At 43.5% G+C, this 20,876-nt stretch overlaps 1 protein-coding gene and 1 long non-coding RNA gene across 3 annotated transcripts in view; one reads left to right on the top strand and one right to left on the bottom strand.

Moving 5' to 3' along the window:
* Positions 1–6,778, top strand: part of LOC137634234 (transforming growth factor-beta receptor-associated protein 1-like) — a 76,793-nt gene extending 70,015 nt beyond the window's left edge. Inside the window, exon 17 of the mRNA XM_068366510.1 lies at positions 6,290–6,778. Coding sequence (XP_068222611.1) covers positions 6,290–6,416 — 127 coding nt within the window. The 3' untranslated portion in view covers positions 6,417–6,778. The remainder of the gene's footprint in view (positions 1–6,289) is intronic.
* LOC137634235 (uncharacterized) overlaps positions 1–20,876 on the bottom strand; it is a 63,572-nt gene that overhangs the window by 5,703 nt on the left and 36,993 nt on the right. The window lies entirely within an intron of this gene.

Below are 20,876 nucleotides of genomic sequence, written 5' to 3'. Positions count from 1 at the left end.
CCCCCATAGAGGCCTTCCTTCACCTGTGGTGAGGAGGCGCGGCGCCTTTTTGGTTCAGCGTCTTCTAATGAATCCCCCGCAGAGGAGCCTCTAGACCGATCATCCATCACTGCACCTGCATTGGTTCTGGACCTCTCTGCAGATCATTTGCAATCTCCTTCGGTGGAAGGTCGTCCTTTTAAAGGATACGTCGACCTTCCACCCGACAGACCTGCCGTCGCCGTTCCTGCATGGGCCTAACAAGCCCTCATCAGTAGTTCGTCAGGCTCCATCACTACAGCGTGCTGATCTTCCTTCTTACCCTAACACAGGGCATCGTCAAGAGCGTACACGCCAGCATGCGCATACGCTCCAACAAGAGCATAGCTCCACCACACACCATGCGCGCCCTCGCCCGTACATGTGCCAAAGATCTCCTGCGCTTACGCGCCAACGTTCTGCACGCAAATTACCTGCGCGCCATCATTCTTCTGCGTGCCAGCGCTCTCCTACATCTCCTGCACGTGCGCATACGCGCCCTACAATATACTCTCCTGCGCGCTACGCTGAGCACCATCCTACGCGCCAGATAAAACCTGCGCACCAACTTTCTCCTGATAGCAGACCTACAGACAAGTCAGTCATGCTGCCTTCAGCCGCGTGCCCTCCCTTACCAATGCGCCAACCTTCTCCTGCATGCATCCACAAGGATATATACGTGCGCCATGCGCATGCTCGCCAACCCTCTCCTAGTGATGCCCGGCTGCTAGGGGACATTCTCCTGCGCGTGCGCGCCCTACAGCTGTTACAGATGTGCGCGAACACTCTCCCATGTGCCTGCGTGTACACCGTGATTCCCGTGCGCGCCACCAGTCTCCCGCGCGCGAGCCTACGCATCACAAGGACCAACGTCTGGCAAGGTCACCATCGCCTCATTCCCCTCCCCGCAAGCACATACCACCGCGCATTGTGGGAGAAGGGAAACTTCCAGAGGGGTTCAGGATCCCAAAGCTACCTCAGGCGAACCCACCAATTCCAATGACTCCTCTCAGGGATCCTTCAGTCCCTTTCCCTTCAAGGGGTATGTCTGACAGTGCGTCTGTCAGCCAACAGCCCTGGTTCGGTGCCCTGATCAGAGCCGTAACTCAGGCTTTCAAGCCTGTCGTCTCTGAATTGGGACACTGAACCATGGCTTCCTCTACCCCCACTGAAGAGAAAAAGAGGAGTTCTAGACGCGGTTACTTCCCCGAGGGCGAAGTTGACTCCACGCAGACCTTCGAGGCAAATTCCTTCTATTCCTCAGACTGCCTCTCCTTCCCTTTCAGACGAAGATTTCCTGTCTCCAAGGGAATCACGCGAGGAAAGACTTAACCCCATCGCACCAATGGAGGAAACCTCTCTTCGCACCGAGAGTTCCACACAGTCAGGGATTGGAAGGAACATGCCACCCTCTTCAATGTTGGAGTCTTACATCCTTCCCAGGAAGGAATTTAAAGACTCCAAAACATTGTCTAAGTCCTCCACTAGGGCTAGGATGGAGCCAGCTAGCCACTAAGGGAATGTCCGCGACTCTCCCCAAGAAGAGCCTTCGGGGATAGAAGCTGTAGAGACTTCTCTACCCTGTGGTAAATTTTGAAGTGTGGTTGATGTAGAAGGTTTGGGAGGTGAGGAACTTCTCTCGGAGTCTCTGTCAACAGAAGCGGGATATCTCAGTAACACTGCTTGTGCAGCCACCTCAGATCTTTGAGTGTCATGTGCATGCTCTGAGAAGTTCTAAATCTGTTGAGCACCTTCCTGAGAAGGCAGAAAGGTGCAAAAGCATAGGTGTTGAGGGCGTTCCAGGAATGCTGGAACGCGTCCTCAACCAGAGAGCAGTAAATCAGAATCTCCTTGTTTAGAGCTTTTGCAAAAGTCAGGATGTTTGTCTTGGAGGACCAGCAGTTTCCTTTGATTCTGCAAGAATCAACCAGTTGTCCAGGTAACGAAATAACCTGATACCGTTGGCATGGGTCCAGGATGACACCAAGACCTGCAGAGCTGTCGACAGACCGAAGCAGAGAACCCCGAACTGGAATACCTTCCTGTTGACAATGGGTGCTCTGGTATCTGAAAATAGGTGTCCTCGAGGTCTAACGTTATCAGGAAGTCCCAAGGTTTTACTGCCTGGATGACTGGAGCTGGTGTTACCTTCCTTTAACTTGGCCTGTAAACAAACTTGTTCAGAGCTGAGAGGTTGATGACTGGTCTCCAGCCTCCATCCACCTTTTTCACAAGAAAGAGTGGAGATCTTTCCTCAGCCTCCTGAAGGGCATCCTTCTTACATCTTTCGTAACTCCTACCAAAGGGCCAGATGTTTTGCCGAACCCCAGCAATATGATGATGTTGACGCCAGGGGAGGGGTAAAGTTGATGAATGACAGGAGATATCCTGAGCATAGGACCTGGACGGTACAGTCCTGTGCTCCGTGGAATCACCCCTTCATCCAACTGGTTTGTAGACATCCCCCCATTTGTGATCAGGTGGGGAGGAATGCCCACTCTAGCACAGGCACTTCCCCCTGCCTTTTCCCTTACCTTGGCTGCATCCCTGGATCTGTCAAGAGGGGAATGACTTGGTGGATTTCTTAAGAATGGGTTGAAGCTGTTGACTCCCTTTCTTCTTAGGTTGCAAGGACTAGTTCGATGATTTTGACTGCTCTTTAGTGGATGGTTGTCATGCCCAAAAAGATGCAGCCCTCTGCATCAATAAGTCCTGCATTTTTTTCTTTCCAGTCCTTTATTGCTGCCTCCCGGCATTTAAGTACCCAGTTTGCAGTTTGTCCATTGATTGGCAGCCTGATGCCTAAGGTATTCAACTACCTAGAACCAATTAAAACGACATCTTTTAACGCTTGACTTCTTTTCTGGGTTGGTCAACTCGTGTCTGCAAGGTAGCCAGCTGCACCAGTGGTCAGAACAGCTGACAGCATCTGAAGAAGAATGCCCCAGTTAGATGACTGCCACTATTGGATCGATCAGCAGTGACGACGGTAATGCTTAAAAAACCCTATAGTATTTACTGTATTTTATTTTGGAAGAAATACGAACTAGGGGAGAGGATTTGCCCGATTTAAGGGAGTCTCTCTTTCCCACCACCTGGTTCTCAACCTTTTCCGGAACTTCCTTGGCTAAAGTAAACCAAGAAAGTTTAAGATGAGATTTAGCATTGGAAGGAGCACAACACATACGATCAATGCAAGTCATTCTGCCCTTAAACCGTAGACTCCCAAGTACTCTGAGGTAGGTCTATTCACTTTCCCAATCTTCCATTGCCGGAGTCTTGGGGTCTTCGGGTGGAGGAGTGGTCCCTTCTGACTCCTCTGAATGGCCATTGGACATTTGTTTCCTCCAGTTTTTCTTCCTCCATTGAAGGAGAAGGATCTTCGAAAACAAGGTGAGAGGTGGAGACGGAAGACTACGGTTCGCTTGTCTGGTCCAAGAGTTACAATCTGTAATTGTTGTCTAGGATCCAGGTGCCTTTTTCTTCTTGGTAGGTCCTTATACTTTCTAAGGGTACCTGCAAAAGGAGGACAGTTACTGGACATCTGAAGCAGGGGTTCCTTCTGTTCGTAGTTCTTGTCAGTGCGGCCAAACAAATTCTATAGAAGAGTCTGTAATTCTCCATAAAAGAAATCTTGCGAATAGAGTGCTTCTGTGTGTTCTTGCCCTCACATCTTTAGGCAGTGTAACCAATGCTTTACTCTTATTTTGCCTGAAGTGAACATTTATCTTCGCCAGTGAAGGTGAAGAAATCCTCGGTAGAGGGACATCCTGTTTGTGACGAAGTAAGTGACCTGCATCATTCTCCTAAGATGGGGAATCCTTTGATGAGTTGTCATCCGAAGGAGTGCTGGAGGATCATGTGCACCAAACAACAGTAGGAATGAAAGAGATAATTGCAGTCCCTTCTGGAGAAGATGGATCAGACAGAATCTTCTCTTTACCACCTTTTGGAGATGGAGAGCCTGACAATCATTTAAGACCGTTGATACATGTAATTCTTTTTCCTGGAAGGGAAAAGGATCTATACGGTCAATGCAGAGAAAAATTTTTATCCTCGAAACAAAAGGAACACTGACAGCAAGACGAGTGCCAGTGTGTGAAGGGGAATGCCGATTAGACCTCTAAGGCGAAGGTTAATGAGATCGAGAAGAGCTCTTCCCGAAGCATGAGGGAGAAGAGCGGCTAGAAGGCAAAGGGGAAGAATATCTGAATCACAAAGGTGGAGCTCTCCTGAAGCGCGATGGTGAGGTTCTATCTGAATCACGAAGGTGAAGTTCTAGTGTGCGAGGGCAAGGCTTTTCTGGAAAGCGATGGTGAGGCCCTCCTGGAGCGTGATGGCAAAGCCCTCTTAGCTCAGCTTAGATGGCAATGGTGAAGCTTTACTGGATTGTGATGGCAAGGGGCAGAGTGCCTAGTTTGATGGCGAGACACAGGAGAAAGGTGGTGAGCCTTCTTGCAAGTACTGCCAAGCGACCTGGAAGACTCTACCAAAGAGCACTTGGTCGACAATGGTGACAATGATCTGGAGAAGCGTTAAGACTATGACGTCGGGAGCAATGATGTCACTTGGGGCGCAAAGACAATACACTCGCAGAAGGTCTAGACTGCGATGATGAGGAAGGCAACCTTCTGCGAAACTGTTTGCGATCAACCTCCGAAGAGGTAGACTCGTGAGAAGATTAACGAGAACTCTTAGGATATTGAGAGCACTTGGGAGGACTAGGAAGACGAAGGGCAGTAGCCCCTGCCGAAGCCTTCTGGGAGGTCTGAGAAGGAAGCCCATCTACCGTGGCAAGTTCTACAGATGTAGGAACAACTGTCGCCTGGTCCTGGGTGGATCCAACGGACACAATGTCCTGTTTCGAAAGCTTCGAGTTTGGGAAATGTTTTAGGTCCTCCCCTGACATGGATTTCTAAATACCAAGTGAAGGCCAGAGAATTTGTAAGGCTTCTAACATCTGCACAAAAGAAAACTCCCCCCAAGGAGGAGGAGGAGAAGCTGCCATTTTGTTAAGGGAAACGGAAACTTCCCATTCCCCCGGGGTTGTCCAAGAGTTAAGGTACCACCACTCTTACTCGAGCGGCCCCCGGAGGCTACTGGAGAGGAGTCAGAGTGGAGAGTTCTGGGGGAAGAAAAAGCAGGCCTGGACTTCTTTAACTTTGAGGAAGACCTCGAGGAAAAGGATCCCTTTTCGTCTTCCTTTTTCAACTGCTGCCAAATTCCCTCATTGGGAGAGCAGCCACTCCTTACACTCTACAAGGTTAGGCCTCCGTATACATATGGCCTCATCAAGATCAGCAAACCACATGAGGATCTACCTCAATACCACTCCACTTGCACAAGCACTCCTGAAAAGAAAAAGCAAAGAAAAGATTAGAAAATCTGCCAAAAGTTCTAAACGAGGAGAGTATGTCTACTCTCTCTGTTTGCTGAAATCAAAGTGAAAAGTTGTGAGCTGGCATATTCCAGCTTGCGGTATTATCGTCTCCTATAAATAAAGGACAATGGTTTGGTTTGTATTTGTGTAGGAACAAAGATGTTAACCTGTTCAATAAAAAAAGTATTTTGCACCAATTTAGAACTTCTGAAGATCCACTAATTAAACTAATAAATTTGGAAGATAATTCCAAAATCTAGTCACAGATGAACTACAAATGTTTAGATTATAGTGCAGCTCTGAGCTGTATGATGGAGAAGGCAATAGATTAATCTGCATACCTAGTATAGTACATGCATCAAGTACTGGATGGTACAGTACGAGATCTAATTAAAAAGGATCGTTAGAATTATGAAAAACTTAATGGAACAACATGCAAAATGAATGAAAAACCTAATGGAACATGAAAAGTGAGATAACTGAACAACTGTGCCTGAGATTAATATCCATATCAAGAGATATAATAGACTGCATGTTTTTGTCCATCAAATAAAGATTGAAGTTATCAGCTTAACCCCAGACTGAGAAAAATATAACATGACAATGAAAAAATTCAAAAATTTCATCTAGATAATGTTGGTTTGTTGTGTTAAAGATTTAATGTATGCATTATCTTCTATGTCTCTTCCTGAATAGGATAATTTGGCTATCATTATGATTTGTTTCCTTCAAGGTAACCTTTTACATAACTTTTTTAAAAAGTACATTAGCTATTTTCTGATTTATTACAGCCAATATCCTAAGCCGTTTCACAACTTGGAAGTCCAATTTGTATGTTATGAATAATTCTTATAATTATGATAGCAATAAAAAAAAATTTTGTATTTTCAGAGTCTGTTGTGTGTGCAATCGCTGCTTTACAAGTTGTGAGTTTATCATCTATCCAAATGGAGTCATGGCTCATCCCAAGTGTGCTCCAAATGAAAATGTGTGCCCTCTTACTGGCTCAGTCTTCTAAGAAGCAACTTTAAAAGCGCAAAGACTTTTTTTTCTATGAATCAAATTCATTAGAAAATCAAATACTGTACCCTATTATTTCATATCAAAAGATATTTAAAGAAAATAATAACTAAATGGGGTATTAAATAGTATTTTGGCTAAATATTATAGATTTTATAACAACTTGAGTTAGAATATAAAATACACTTGAGTTTACAAGACATGGGGATATAAAAAAGTCTACTTTTTTATTCCAAATCAATGTTGTTAAAAACCTTAATTAAATATTCTTCTACATGAAGAATGATAACAGGAAAATAGTTAAGATATCAATTGAAAATTTATGTATCGTTAATGGTGAGTAAAGTCGTTAAAAATGAAGGTTTTATTTATATTAATCAGTTAGGCAAACATAAACATTGGTGTTTTCCAGTTATGTTAACCCCTTGGCTAAATATGGTAAATAAGGATTTTTATGTTATATTATTGTAAATTTAAATAATTTGCTCCAGCATATCTTCTCCAAATAAGAAAAGGTGTTAGATTGATTTTTTTTTTTGCTTCTTCCTTATATTCAAGGAATAATAAGAAACACCATACTGGGAAGGAGGATAAAAGTAAAATACTTTCTTGATTCTTAGTTTAGTAGAGAAATTATATATGGATTGCTCAATTTTGCTCTATTTCAACCGTTTATTTACCAAAGATCTAGATATTATAAAACCATGAAGCTGTCGATAGAAAAAAAAATGGACGAGGCAATTTAAAGTTTAATTATTAAATTTCTCTATGATAAAGAATACTCTTGTTAATACATGAAACCAGCTTGATTTGATTGATTATAAAGTGATACCTCAGAGATCAAACATCCCTGAACTAACAATTCTGTCATTGACAAATTTTGACTTTTTTTTTTTTTTTTTTTTTTTTTTTTGTCCCAGAGATCCTATAAGGGTCAGGACATAGCCGAGGTGACAAACACATCCAAGGCAAGGAGATTAGCAAAGTTTATGCGTAGTTCTTGCCCAGTTCAGCCCAGCAAAGTACTGTATCATTATGTTAAAACTTTCTGCTAATATCTTTTAGTGTGTTTAGTGTTTATCAATACACAATAGATCCTACGAAGAGTACAGAAGTAGTATAGTAAGCCAAAGAGTAAGGTTTTGAGATCCACTATAGAATTTAAAAAAATAGGAGGTAATTAAAAAAGCAGAAAGGTGTGTCTGGGAGACCAACATTTCCAAAGAATATACCGGTACTGTATTAATGCATACCAAAATAACAGTATATGCACATTTTGAAAAATAAAGAAACCATCAAAGAAACTTATGTAACAACAAAAAGAGTGTCATCTCTATCTAAGCAAAGAACTAACTGTTGAAAGTTGAGAAATTGCTATTGATATGGATTAATGAAAAACAGTTGATGGGTGATCATTTCAACGAGTACAGTATGTGAAACGGTGAAGCAAATACATTTAGACTTTAAAAATAGCCTACCTAAGGAACAAGTGAAGATGCAGATTCTAATGAAGTTTATTTAACTAGCTGAAGGTAGTATGATAAATTTAGAGAGAGCTCTCCTGGTGTTGTAGAGAAAAGGGGAACTCCTGGTGTTGTAAGGTATAAGGAGACTCAGTTCAGACAAAGCAGCTGCTGAAAAATATGTTAGGAATTTAAAGCTACATTACCACTAATGGCTATAGTTCCCAACAAGTTTTAAACAGAGGAAACTAGCCTCTTTATGAAGAAAATGCCAGGAAGGACTTTTATCACCCAGAAAGAGTAGGCCTTTTCTGGACAAAAGCCAATGAAAGATAAGGGGACTCTGTTGTGTGGAAATGCAATAGACGACTTTATGTCAAGCCCTTACTTGTTTACCATTCCAAACACCAAAGCTTTCAAGAAAAACAACGTGACAAAGGACAATTTGAGGGTAATGTGGAGGTCCAACAGTAAATCCTGGGTAACAAGGCAGGCCTTTGTAGACTAAATGCATAGTGTGTTTGAGGCCAGTGAGAAAAAATAACTCCTGGAGAAGCAATTGGCACCAAGGTCACTCGTCCTCGACAAGGCACCTGTTCATCCTCCCATACAAGACTCCTCTCATTCAGCCCATGGACCAACAGGCAATTCATAACTAAGAGACTGTATACTAAAGGCATTATTCAAAAGAGTTTTGAGGTGACATACATAGTTAAGACTTTTAGAAAAACCACTTCAACATTTTCCATGCTCAAAACCTCATTGATATTGCTCAGGTGGAAGTGTCTTCCAGAACAATGAACTCTGCCGGAGGAAATTGTGGTCAGACTGTGAAGCAAAGAGGGACTTTGGCTTTGAGCCTGAGACTAAGTCTGTAGTTGAAAACAGTTTCTTTGGGCTTAGAAGTTGGAGAAGATTTTAAGGAGTTGGTGAAAACCATGACAGTACTGACAAGAGGAACTCCAAATCCTTTACGATGAGCAGTACCAGATAACATAAGAGGACTATGAAGGGGTCCTGCACTCATCTTGATAATAAAGGAAATGATGACTAATTGATCCGAGTAACAGTTAGTTTTTTTTTTTTTTTTTAATTATCATCCAGATGCAGTAGCCAGCAGAGCAGGCGATTTTTATCATGATAATGTATTAACTTAAGTCATTTCAGAAACTTCATTTATAGGAGGCAAAAACTAAGCTCTCTTGATCAGTTTCCTTGTAAAAGAGAAAAAAAAGGCCCTTGAGTGAATCACAACTAGCACCAGAAAAGGGGCACAAAAGAACAAGAATACATGAGGGGAAGTACTCCTGTTTTTGGTGAGGGACTCCCCTTCCAAGTGACACTTAACACCACCTCCTCACCTTCCACTCTGTTCACTACAGGTAAAAAGAAATTTAATGTTCATTTCATATTTCTTCCTTTATTCTATTACAGTAATAACTTCTTTCTTTTATATACATTCTCATGTACTGTTTAATATTGTAAACCATGTAAAAGAGCCCATAAGAAAATCTTTGAGTGGGAACCCAATTGCCAGTAATGCTAATTCCATTTGTGGAAAAATGTTATTTTTATTAATAAAATAAATTTTTGAATATACTTACCCGGTGATTATATAAGCTGCAACTCTGTTGCTCGACAGAAAACTCTACGTTCAAAATACGCCAGCGATCGCTATGCAGTTAGGGGGTGTACATCAACAGCGCCATCTGTCTAGCAGGTACTCAGTACTCAATGTAAACACAGAACCAATTTTCTCCTCGGTCCACTGGGTCTCTATTGGGGAGGAAGGGAGGGTCCTTTAATATATAATCACCGGGTAAGTATATTCAAAAATTTATTTTATTAATAAAAATAACATTTTTCAATATTAAACTTAGCCGGTGATTATATAAGCTGATTCACACCCAGGGGGGTGGGTAGAGACCAGCATTACTTGTTTACATTATTATGAGCTAAGTATTTTGTATTTCATTTTAGCAGTTATTCAAAATAACAAACATAAAATAAATAAGTACCTGGTAAGGAAGTCGACTTGATCAATTACTCTGCCTTTTTAAGTACGTCTTCCTTACGGAGCCTCGCGATCCTCTTAGGATGCTGAGCGACCCCTAGGATCTGAAGTATCAAGGGTTGCAACCCATACAACAGGACCTCATCAAAACCTCTAATCTAGGCGCTTCTCAAGAAATGACTTTGACCACCCGCCAAATCAAGTAGGATGCGAAAGGCTTCTTAGCCTTCCGGACAACCCAAAAACAATAATAAAACATTTTAAGAGAAAGATTAAAAAGGTTATGGAATTAGGGAATTGAAGTGGTTGAGCCCTCACCCACTACTGCACTTGTTGCTACGAATGGTCCCAGAGTGTAGCAGTTCTCGTAAAGAGACTGGACATTCTTAAGATAAAAAGACGCGAACACTGACTTGCTTTTCCAATAGGTTGCGTCGATTATACTTTGCAGAGATCTATTTTGTTTAAAGGCCACGGAAGTTGCGACAGCTCTAACTTCGTGTGTCCTTACCTTCAGCAAAGCTTGGTCTTCCTCATTCAGATGGGAATGAGCTTCTCGTATTAACAGTCTGATAAAATAGGATAAAGCATTCTTTGACATCGGCAAAGATGGTTTCTTAACTGAACACCAAAAAGCTTCAGACGGGCCTCATAAAGGTTTTAAAAAGAACTTAAGAGCTCTTACAGGACATAAGACTCTTTCTAGTTCATTTCCAACCATACGATAAGTTTGGAATATCGAACGATATTGGCCAAGGCCGAGAAGGCAGCTCGTGTTTGGCTAGAAAACCAAGTTGTAGAACATGTAGCCGTTTCGGATGAGAATCCGATGTTCTTGCTGAAGACATGAATCTCACTGACTCTTTTAGCTGTGGCTAAGCATACCAGGAAAAGAGTCTTTAAGGTGAGATCTTTCAGGGAGGCTGATTGTAACGGTTCGAACCTGTCTGACATAAGGAATCTTAGTACCACGTCTAAATTCCAACCAGGTGTAGCCAAACGACGCTCCTTCGTGGTCTCAAAAGACTTAAGGAGGTCCTGTAGATCTTTATTGTTGGAAAGATCTAAGCCTCTGTGACGGAAGACTGATGCCAACATGCTTCTGTAACCCTTGAAAGTGGGAGCTGAAAGAGATCGTTCATTCCTCAGATATAAGAGGAAGTCAGCTATTTGAGTTACAGAGGTACTGGTCGAGGATACGGATACTGACTTGCACCAGTTTCGGAAGATTTCCCACTTCGATTGGTAGACTCTAAGGGTGGATGTTCTCCTTGCTCTAGCAATCGCTCTGGTTGCTTCCTTCGAAAAGCCTCTAGCTCTCGAGAGTCTTTCGATAGTCTGAAGGCAGTCAGACGAAGAGCGTGGAGGTCTTGGTGTACCTTCTTTACGCGTGGCTGACGTAGAAGGTCCACCCTTAGGGGAAGTGTTCTGGGAACGTCTACTAGCCATCGAAGTACCTCGGTGAACCATTCTCTCGCGGGCCAGAGGGAAGCAACTAACGTCAACCTTGTCCCTTCGTGAGAGGCGAACTTCTGCAGTACCTTGTTGACAATCTTGAACGGAGGGAATGCATATAGATCTAGATGTGACCAATCTAGTAGAAAGGCATCTATATGAACTGCTGCTGTGTCCGGGATTGGTGAGCAAAATATTGGGAGCCTCTTGGTCATCGAGGTTGCGAAGAGATCTATGGTTGGCTGGCCCCAGGTGGCCCAAAGTCTCTTGCATACATCCTTGTGGAGGGTCCATTCTGTTGGAATTATTTGTCCCTTCCGACTGAGACAATCTGCCATGACATTCAAGTTGCCTTGGATGAACCTCGTTACTAGTGATATGTCTAGACCTTTTGACCAGGTGAGGAGGTCCCTTGCGATCTCGTACAATGTCAGAGAGTAGGTCCCTCCTTGCTTGGAGATGTACGCCAAAGCCGTGGTGTTGTCCGAGTTCACCTCCACCACTTTGCCTAGAAGGAGAGACCTGAAGCTTTTCCAGGTCAGACTTACTGCCAGTAGCTCCTTGCAGTTGAAATGCATTGTCCTTTGACTCGAGTTCCATAATCCCGAGCATTCCCGACCGTCTAATGTCGCACCCCAGCCTACGTCCGATGCGTCCGAGAAGAGAACGTGGTTGGGAGTCTGAACAGTCAGGGGAAGACCCTCTCTAAGGTTGATATAGTCCTTTCACCAAGTCAGACAAGACTTTATCTTTCCGGAAACCGGGATCGAGACCGCTTCTAGCGTCTTGTCCTTTTTCCAGTGAAAAGCTAGATGGTATAGAAGAGGACGGAGGTGTAGTCTTCCTAGTGACACAAATTGATCCACGGATGACAGTGTCCCTACCAGACTCATCCACAGCTTGACTGGGCAGCGTTCCTTCTTCAGCATCTTCTGGATGGATAGCAGGGCTGGGGGCTGATCGTCTTGTTCAGCAACGTCCTCATCAGAGGGTTCCTCATCCGAAACTGATGAGGAAACGGCAACGGAGTGGGCAACGTCTGACTCGCTGAATCCGGTCGCACTGGTGGATGCGTGACGGAGCCGGACGCAATATCATGGAACTGCTGCACAGTCTGTGAACTGTCAACAACCATGGGTGCGCGAGGAAGTACAGCGTCAACCCGAAACTGTCTAGACTGTCTGGGTTGTGCAGTCAACACCCTACCGGGTTGCTGAGGTTGACGCACTGCGTCACAACAAGTCACCTCTGCTGGTTGTTGAACGTCCTTAACGTCAACAACCATCTCCGAGCGTCGCTTAACGTCAACGTGCGACTGGCAACCCACACTGGGTCGCATCGGTGGAGGAACCACCTCAACTGGCAGACGCGAGTAGGTTACCTCAGCGTCAACAGAGCGCACAACCGACCGGTTGGAAGGTTGTTGGCCAGAAGGAGGAACTACCTCAACTGGCAGACGCGAGTAGGTTACCTCAGCGTCAACAGGGCGCACAACCAACCGGTTGGAAGGTTGTTGGCCAGAAGGTTCTTCTCCGCATTTAAGTCCTCTATCAAGGACGCAAGCTTGGACTGCATGTCTTGCAGCAAAGCCCATTAGGGTCTACGGGAGCAGGTGTGGCAACAGACGGGGTTAGCGACTGAGGCGGAACCATTTACCATCCCTGAAAGCCTTGTTATGTGTGACATAATAGTACAGCAAAACTTCAAAGGCTCGACAAAAGTTGAGAAGTTGACCTGTAAACAACTTGGAGCGTCTCCTGGCTAGGCGCCAGGGCGAGTCTACCAGAATTGAGAAGTCTATCTGGGCAGAGGCATGAACTCCCAAGCCGAGAACTTCTCTCGTGTCCTATCAGACTCTCGCTCTATAAGCCAGTTAAAAGAAGGGAAAACAAAGGCTGTATCCCTAAAACTCCTCCTGGTGCAAAAAACCAGTCGCCTAGCCAACGTAACGCTCTCTAGGAGAGCGAGAGAGCACTAGCTTAAAAACAACGGCTTTGAAGTAGCTAGGCCTAGTGTAAGTTCTGACGTAGGCGAACGAGGAGCAGCAGTTACAAGATCCGGACGAAGATCCTTAAAAAATCATCATGATTTAATTAAAGTCCATAGGAGGCTAAGCAGCTTAAGGCTCCTCTCCAAATGACAGAGTCCTCAAGGGAATATCAGTAGGAGGGAGAACAGCACTTTCTCATCTACAGGAACCTTGTCCGATAAAAGCTAGGTTACCTCAGTGAGTCTCTCACTGGTGCATTAGTAGCAGACCAGAAGGCAACGTCATGTAACTGCTTGACAGTCTGTGAACTGTCAACAACTGAACTGTCAACCACAACAGGTGCGTGAGGACATACAGTGTTCACTCGAGACTGCTTTGACTGTCTATACTGAGCAGTCAAAACAACTCTAGAATGCGGAGGTTGACGCACCGCGTCAAAACAAAACAACTTAGACTGTTGTTGTACCTCGCGAACGTCAACGGAAGGTTCCGTGCGTTACTGAACGTCAACATGCGGCTGGCAGGGTACACTGGAACGCATGGGTGGCGGGACTCTCTCAGCTGGAGTGCGGCAGAAGGTTGCCTCAGCGTCCACAGGACGCACAACCGTGGTTGGTTGTAGGCTAGAGGTTGGTGCAGTGTCGACCTTCTCCGCACGAAAGTCCCGCATCAATGACGTTAACTGAGACTGCATGGTCTGCAGCAAAGACCACTTAGGGTCTACAGGAGCAGGTGCGGCAACAGACTGTGTGACTGCCTGATGCGGTACCGCTTTGCCTCTCTTAGGAGGTGAACAGTCGTCGGAAGACTGCAGCGAGTCCGAACTGACCCAGTGGCTACAACTGGGCCGTTGGACTTGCGCGGAAGGGACCGACTTGCGCTTAATAAGCTGCGAGACCTTGGTCCATGGTTTCTTACGAGAAACCTCTTCCGCAGACGAGAAATAAATGGGCTCTCTCGTCTTTGTGTGGGTGGGGCGATCTTGGGTAGATACGCCCGAAACCACGGAGGGAAACGTCTGTTCGTTGATCAAGGCCTGACGAACCCATAAGTCGTTCGACATTACTTCTCCCCTGGGCTTGGGAGCTTGCAAGAGGTCCCGGACTAGGTGAACGACAGGCACGAACAGACGAACCCTCGGACGCAACACTGTAACACTTTGCGCATATCACTTTATCACTTTGATTTTCTGTTTTGCACTTATTTCACTGAAATCGAAACTTTTACTGATTTCTACCTGAAACACGCAATTCTACCCTCATTAAAAGGTAGTAATTGCTTAATACTAGCAAAAAACAGAAAACATATATAAAGATAAAAAATTCAGTGGCTGGGAAAGAGACTAAACACTAGTTCAAATAAACTACGTTTACAATCTCTCACCGCACATAGCCTGGGGACAAGAATAAAACCCTAGAAACGTTTTACCTTCTTCCCCGTACAGCGACTAGGGACGAGAGTAACAACGAGAACAACGTTACCCGCTTGAACGGAACGTTTTCTCTCCTCTCTCTCCCTCCGTCTCTATCTCTCTCTCTCTTTCTCTCTTGATTTCGCACCTAAGAGAAGAGCCCAATTATATATCGTCAAAAAAACATGTTATTTGACTAAAGGAAAAAAAACTGAAAGGTTTTCCAATAAAAAGTTCCTTTAATTTAGAATTTAAAACATTAAGGCTAAGAAAGAATGAACAAAACGTCAGAATCGATTTACTCTTACTGCAAAGTGAAACCGTGATACACTCTCTCTCTATCGTAACGATAGAGCGCATGTTGAACGTCCTGAACGTCAACAACTGCGTAGTCTAAAAAACTAAACGTCAGTTCATCTTTGAAAACAGTACGAAGACTATCAAAGAAATTCTTTCATAAAACATTAAATTTAAAAAGTTTTAAATTCTTTAAAGGCTAAATACGAAATAACGGGCTCAACGTTGATTAACTTCGGTTCCAAGTTAGGACCGCCTACTATCAGGAAAGGTCGCATATAAACAAAACATAAAAATTATCTTTATATGTTTATAAAAAATGGAAAGTTAATCGAAGAGGCCTAATAAAGGCGGAGAGATATAAAATATATAGATCTATAACGTGTTAAGCAAAATTACTAAAAACCTAAACACACTTCCGTCTAAGGGAAGGGTCGGCCATTTAAAAGTGAAAGAGAGTCCATACTCTCTTTGTCACCCTAATTGAATCTATCCAAAACGAGTTCAAGTTTTGAGATGAAGATAAAACACCTGCATAGCGAAAGCTCAAAACTAGAATAGTGTACTTCACCAAATAGTTGTGAAAACAAATCCAGTTAGTAACAGCGTATTAGTAGGTCTTGCCGGTAGCCCGACAGAGAGAAAATTGATTCTGTGTTTACATTGAGTACTGAGTACCTGCTAGACAGATGGCGCTGTTGATGTACACCCCCTACCTGCATAGCGATCGCTGGCGTATTTTGAACGTAGAGTTTTCTGTCGAGCAACAGAGTTGCAGCTTATATAATCACCGGCTAAGTTTAATATTGAAAATTGATTTTGTTCGAATGCAGTTTTGGAACTAATTATATTCTATCTCCGAGGTATCACTGTAGTTACTTCGAGGGAAAATATTGGCCTTAGGATAGATATAATATAATTGAATGTTGATGCTTTCTTTCTGTGATTCATTCATACAACAGTTTTAGCAAAAAATTCCATAAATTTATTTGGTGAAGCATAGTCTACTTTACTATCTAAATTTTTAAAAGAAAGTAACGTGTTAAGGTCTTATAACATTGGGAAATTAGTACAAGAGAGTGCAGTATGGGGAAAGGGAACACACACTCATCTTGGGATGAACTTTGTTTTCCCAAATAAAGTTAAGATAATAATTTGTTTTTTCTCCTCCCCAGTCTCTTCAAAAACGATTTAATTGAAGGGTTACTATGTCCTCTGTCTTGCAATCTAGTTATCTATAAGGGCAGCTAGGATTGCAGGAAGAAAAGGGTTTTGCAACAGTAGAGTCTAAAGTAAATAAGAATTTGATGCTCTATGAGAGGACATAAAATATGCAATGTGATGTGCATCATCAGACCCCTTACTGAATGGAATACTAAAACCATTAGCCCTGATTTGAGACATGTTGTTAGGGTTTGAAATAATGAAGGTTACTGCTTTAATTGAAGACTCGCAGGCCTTTTGAAATTTCAAAACTAAGCAATGAGCTTTGAACCTTCTCACTATTAAAACTTGATCTGTTAAGTACAGTACTGTAATGGAGTTCGGCGTTTCTGTGTCATCATGATCATCCCACTATAATTAACGAGCCTAGTCTTCCCTAGCTTTCCCTTGAACTAAAAGCAAGGTTCTTTTAAGCTTTGAACTTTAATTTAGTCGGCAGCCTTAAAAACATACTTTTCCATAAGAGGAACAACGAAGCCTAAGCACTCCTCACCAAGGGGAAATTTAAATAATGATACAGTTCCAGACACAAGCTAAGAGAATAATTGCCCAGAAATAAATTTCCTCAAACAATATACACAGTAGTTAATAACAAATCCAGAACGAGATATCTTCAAACACTAAAAACCCTACATTGAACAATCTGAAGTTGGGGCTGCCGTCAGCCAAAGTCGACGCAGAGACAAAAAAAAAGGCTCTGTGGCTCGAAGAAGTAATTGGTGGTTACTCTTAGCTGCACGATCATTTCATTACAGCACTTTATGAGAGGTATGATTATAATGAAAGGAAAGAAACCAGTTATATTTTTTTAGTTTGAAGGATAAATACTGATAAGACAGTTTCCGGCAAAAAGTAATATAAATATCAATGGTGGTCCATAGAAAAAGAATACCATCCATTATTAATGGAAATGTGGTCAATCTCCAAATAATTAGTCAGTATAAGTCAGTCCCATATTACTGATGGTATTAGGGAAATGGACTGTTGACACATACATACTAGACCAGTGGATTGTGGAGTAAGCTTGCCAGCTACTTTCTCACTCACCTCAACTCTGCTAACTTCTAGTGGCAATTTAGCAGCTGGGGCAAGTCAGAAAGTTGGAAATCAAACTCCAGACTTCATATGTGCCAGCTCTGGACTCTTATCACAGTGGTTTAATAATGATGAATTAACAACCAACTTTTCTTACTTTCTTCTATATTTGGATTACAGACTAACACCCTTCATGCACCTAATTGACTGTTAAAGATCACACATGAGCAATAACCCCGTAAGTGAAACCAAGATTACAATAAAGCAACTTGTACTATTATGAATAACTTTCCATGAGTTGGACAAGGCAAGACCAACACACAGCAGACAGTGCACACCCAAAACAGGATCAAAGACCATCTGTCAGAGCAAGGACAAGGCCTAGGAAAGAAGTAGGCCTACCAGTGAATTTCTTTGACTAAGGTGACATATGGACAGCCAAAAAAATGTAACAGATGTAGTTTAACAAAGAAAAATGTTGACAGCTTAATCTGCATGGATATTTTGTAACCTGCTTTTTATGAGATATTAAATACTGAATTGGTTGTCAATGTTGTAGAAAGCTACTGGGTATTATTTAAATTACCTGAAACTATGCAATAAAATACTCTACATCTACAAATGATAAGATATAATCCAGAAACTCTCTTAGAAGTACCTAATATAGTATAAAAATATGTTATTTTCATTAGTAAAATAAATTTTTGAATATACTTACCCGATGATCATGTAGCTGTCAACTCCGTTGCCCGACAGAAATCTACGGTCGGGATACGCCAGCGATCGCTATACAGGTGGGGGTGTACACAACAGCGCCATCTGTGGTCAGGTACTCAAGTACTTCTTGTCAACAAGACCTCAATTTTCTCCTCGGTCCACTGGTTCTCTATGGGGAGGAAGGGCGGGTCCTTTAAATCATGATCATCGGGTAAGTATATTCAAAAATTTATTTTACTAATGAAAATAACATTTTTCAATATTAATCTTACCCGATGATCATGTAGCTGATTCACACCCAGGGTGGTGGGTGGAGACCAGCATACATGTTAACAAAGAAGCTAAGTATCCCGTATTACATTTTATTAGTTATTCAAAATAACAATATAAAATAAATAAGTACCTGGTAAGGAAGTCGACTTGAACCATTACTCTGCCTTTATTAAGTACGTCTTCCTTACTGAGCGTAGCGGTCCTCTTAGGATGCTGAACAACTCTTAGGTGCTGAAGTATAAAGGGCTGCAACCCATACTAAAGGACCTCATCACAACTTCTAACCTAGGCGCTTCTCAAGAAAGAATTGACCACCCGCCAAATCAACCAGGATGCGGAAGGCTTCTTAGCCGACCGTACAACCCAAAAACAACAATAAAAAGTATTCAAGAGAAAGGTTAAAAAAGGTTATGGGATTATGGGAATGTAGTGGCTGAGCCCTCACCTACTACTGCACTCGCTGCTACGAATGGTCCCAGGGTGTAGCAGTTCTCGTAAAGAGACTGGACATCTTTGAGGTAGAATGATGCGAACACTGACTTGCTTCTCCAATAGGTTGCATCCATAACACTCTGCAGAGAACGGTTCTGTTTGAAGGCCACTGAAGTAGCCACAGCTCTCACTTCATGTGTCCTTACCTTCAGCAAAGCAAGGTCTTCTTCCTTCAGATGAGAATGAGCTTCTCTAATCAGAAGCCTGATGTAGTAAGAAACTGCGTTCTTAGACATTGGTAGCGAAGGCTTCTTAACAGCACACCATAAGGCTTCCGATTGTCCTCGTAAGGGTTTAGACCTCTTTAGATAGTACCTAAGAGCTCTAACTGGGCAAAGTACTCTCTCCAGTTCGTTACCCACCAAGTTGGATAGGCTAGGGATCTCGAACGATTTAGGCCAAGGACGTGAAGGAAGCTCGTTTTTAGCCAAAAAACCGAGCTGCAAGGAACATGTAGCCGTTTCAGATGTGAAACCTATGTTCCTGCTGACGGCGTGGATCTCACTTACTCTTTTAGCTGTTGCTAGGCACACGAGGAAAAGAGTTTTTAATGTGAGGTCCTTAAAAGAGGCTGATTGGAGCGGTTCAAATCTAGATGACATAAGGAACCTTAGGACTACGTCTAGATTCCAGCCTGGAGTGGACAACCGACGTTCCTTTGAGGTCTCAAAAGACCTAAGGAGGTCCTGTAGATCTTTGTTGGTGGAAAGATCCAAGCCTCTGTGGCGGAAAACCGCTGCCAACATACTTCTGTAACCCTTGATCGTAGGAGCTGATAGGGATCTAACGTTCCTTAGATGTAACAGGAAGTCAGCAATCTGGGTTACAGTGGTACTGGTTGAGGAAACTGCATTGGCCTTGCACCAGCTTCGGAAGACTTCCCATTTAGATTGATAGACTCTGAGAGTGGATGTCCTCCTTGCTCTGGCAATCGCTCTGGCTGCCTCCTTCGAAAAGCCTCTAGCTCTTGAGAGTCTTTCGATAGTCTGAAGGCAGTCAGACGAAGAGCGTGGAGGTTTGGGTGTACCTTCTTTACGTGAGGTTGACGCAGAAGGTCCACTCTTAGAGGGAGAGTCCTGGGAACGTCGACCAGCCATTGCAGTACCTCTGTGAACCATTCTCTCGCGGGCCAGAGGGGAGCAACCAACGTCAGCCGTGTCCCTTTGTGAGAGGCGAACTTATGAAGTACCCTGTTGACAATCTTGAACGGCGGGAATGCATACAGGTCGAGATGGGACCAATCCAGCAGAAAGGCATCCACGTGAACTGCTGCTGGGTCTGGAATCGGAGAACAATACAATGGGAGCCTCTTGGTCATGGAGGTAGCGAACAGATCTATGGTTGGCTGACCCCACAGGGTCCAAAGTCTGCTGCAAACATTCTTGTGAAGGGTCCACTCTGTGGGGATGACCTGACCCTTCCGGCTGAGGCGATCTGCCATGACATTCATATCGCCCTGAATGAACCTCGTTACCAGCGTGAGCCTTCGATCTTTTGACCAAATGAGGAGGTCCCTTGCGATCTCAAACAACTTCCTCGAATGAGTCCCCCCCTGCTTGGAGATGTAAGCCAAGGCTGTGGTGTTGTCGGAGTTCACCTCCACCACCTTGTTTAGCTGGAGGGACTTGAAGTTTATTAAGGCCAGATGAACCGCCAACAACTCCTTGCAATTGATGTGAAGTGTCCTTTGCTCCTGATTCCATGTTCCCGAGCATTCCTGTCCGTCCAATGTCGCACCCCAGCCCGAGTCTGATGCGTCCGAGAAGAGACGGTGGTCGGGGGTCTGAACAGCTAACGAAAGACCTTCCTTGAGAAGAATGCTGTTCTTCCACCACGTTAGAGTAGACCTCATCTCTTCTGAAACAGGAACTGAGACCGTCTCTAGCGTCATGTCCTTTATCCAGTGAGCAGCAAGATGATACTGAAGGGGGCGGAGGTGGAGTCTCCCTAACTCGATGAACAAGGCCAGCGATGAAAGTGTCCCTGTTAGACTCATCCACTGCCTGACTGAGCATCGGTTCCTTCTCAGCATGCTCAGGATGCACTCTAGGGCTTGGTTGATCCTTGGGGCCGACGGAAAAGCCCGA

The sequence above is a fragment of the Palaemon carinicauda genome, chromosome 44 (assembly GCF_036898095.1).
Source record: "Palaemon carinicauda isolate YSFRI2023 chromosome 44, ASM3689809v2, whole genome shotgun sequence".
Classification (NCBI taxonomy): domain Eukaryota; kingdom Metazoa; phylum Arthropoda; class Malacostraca; order Decapoda; family Palaemonidae; genus Palaemon; species Palaemon carinicauda.
This window is presented reverse-complemented; position numbering and strand designations above follow the sequence as displayed.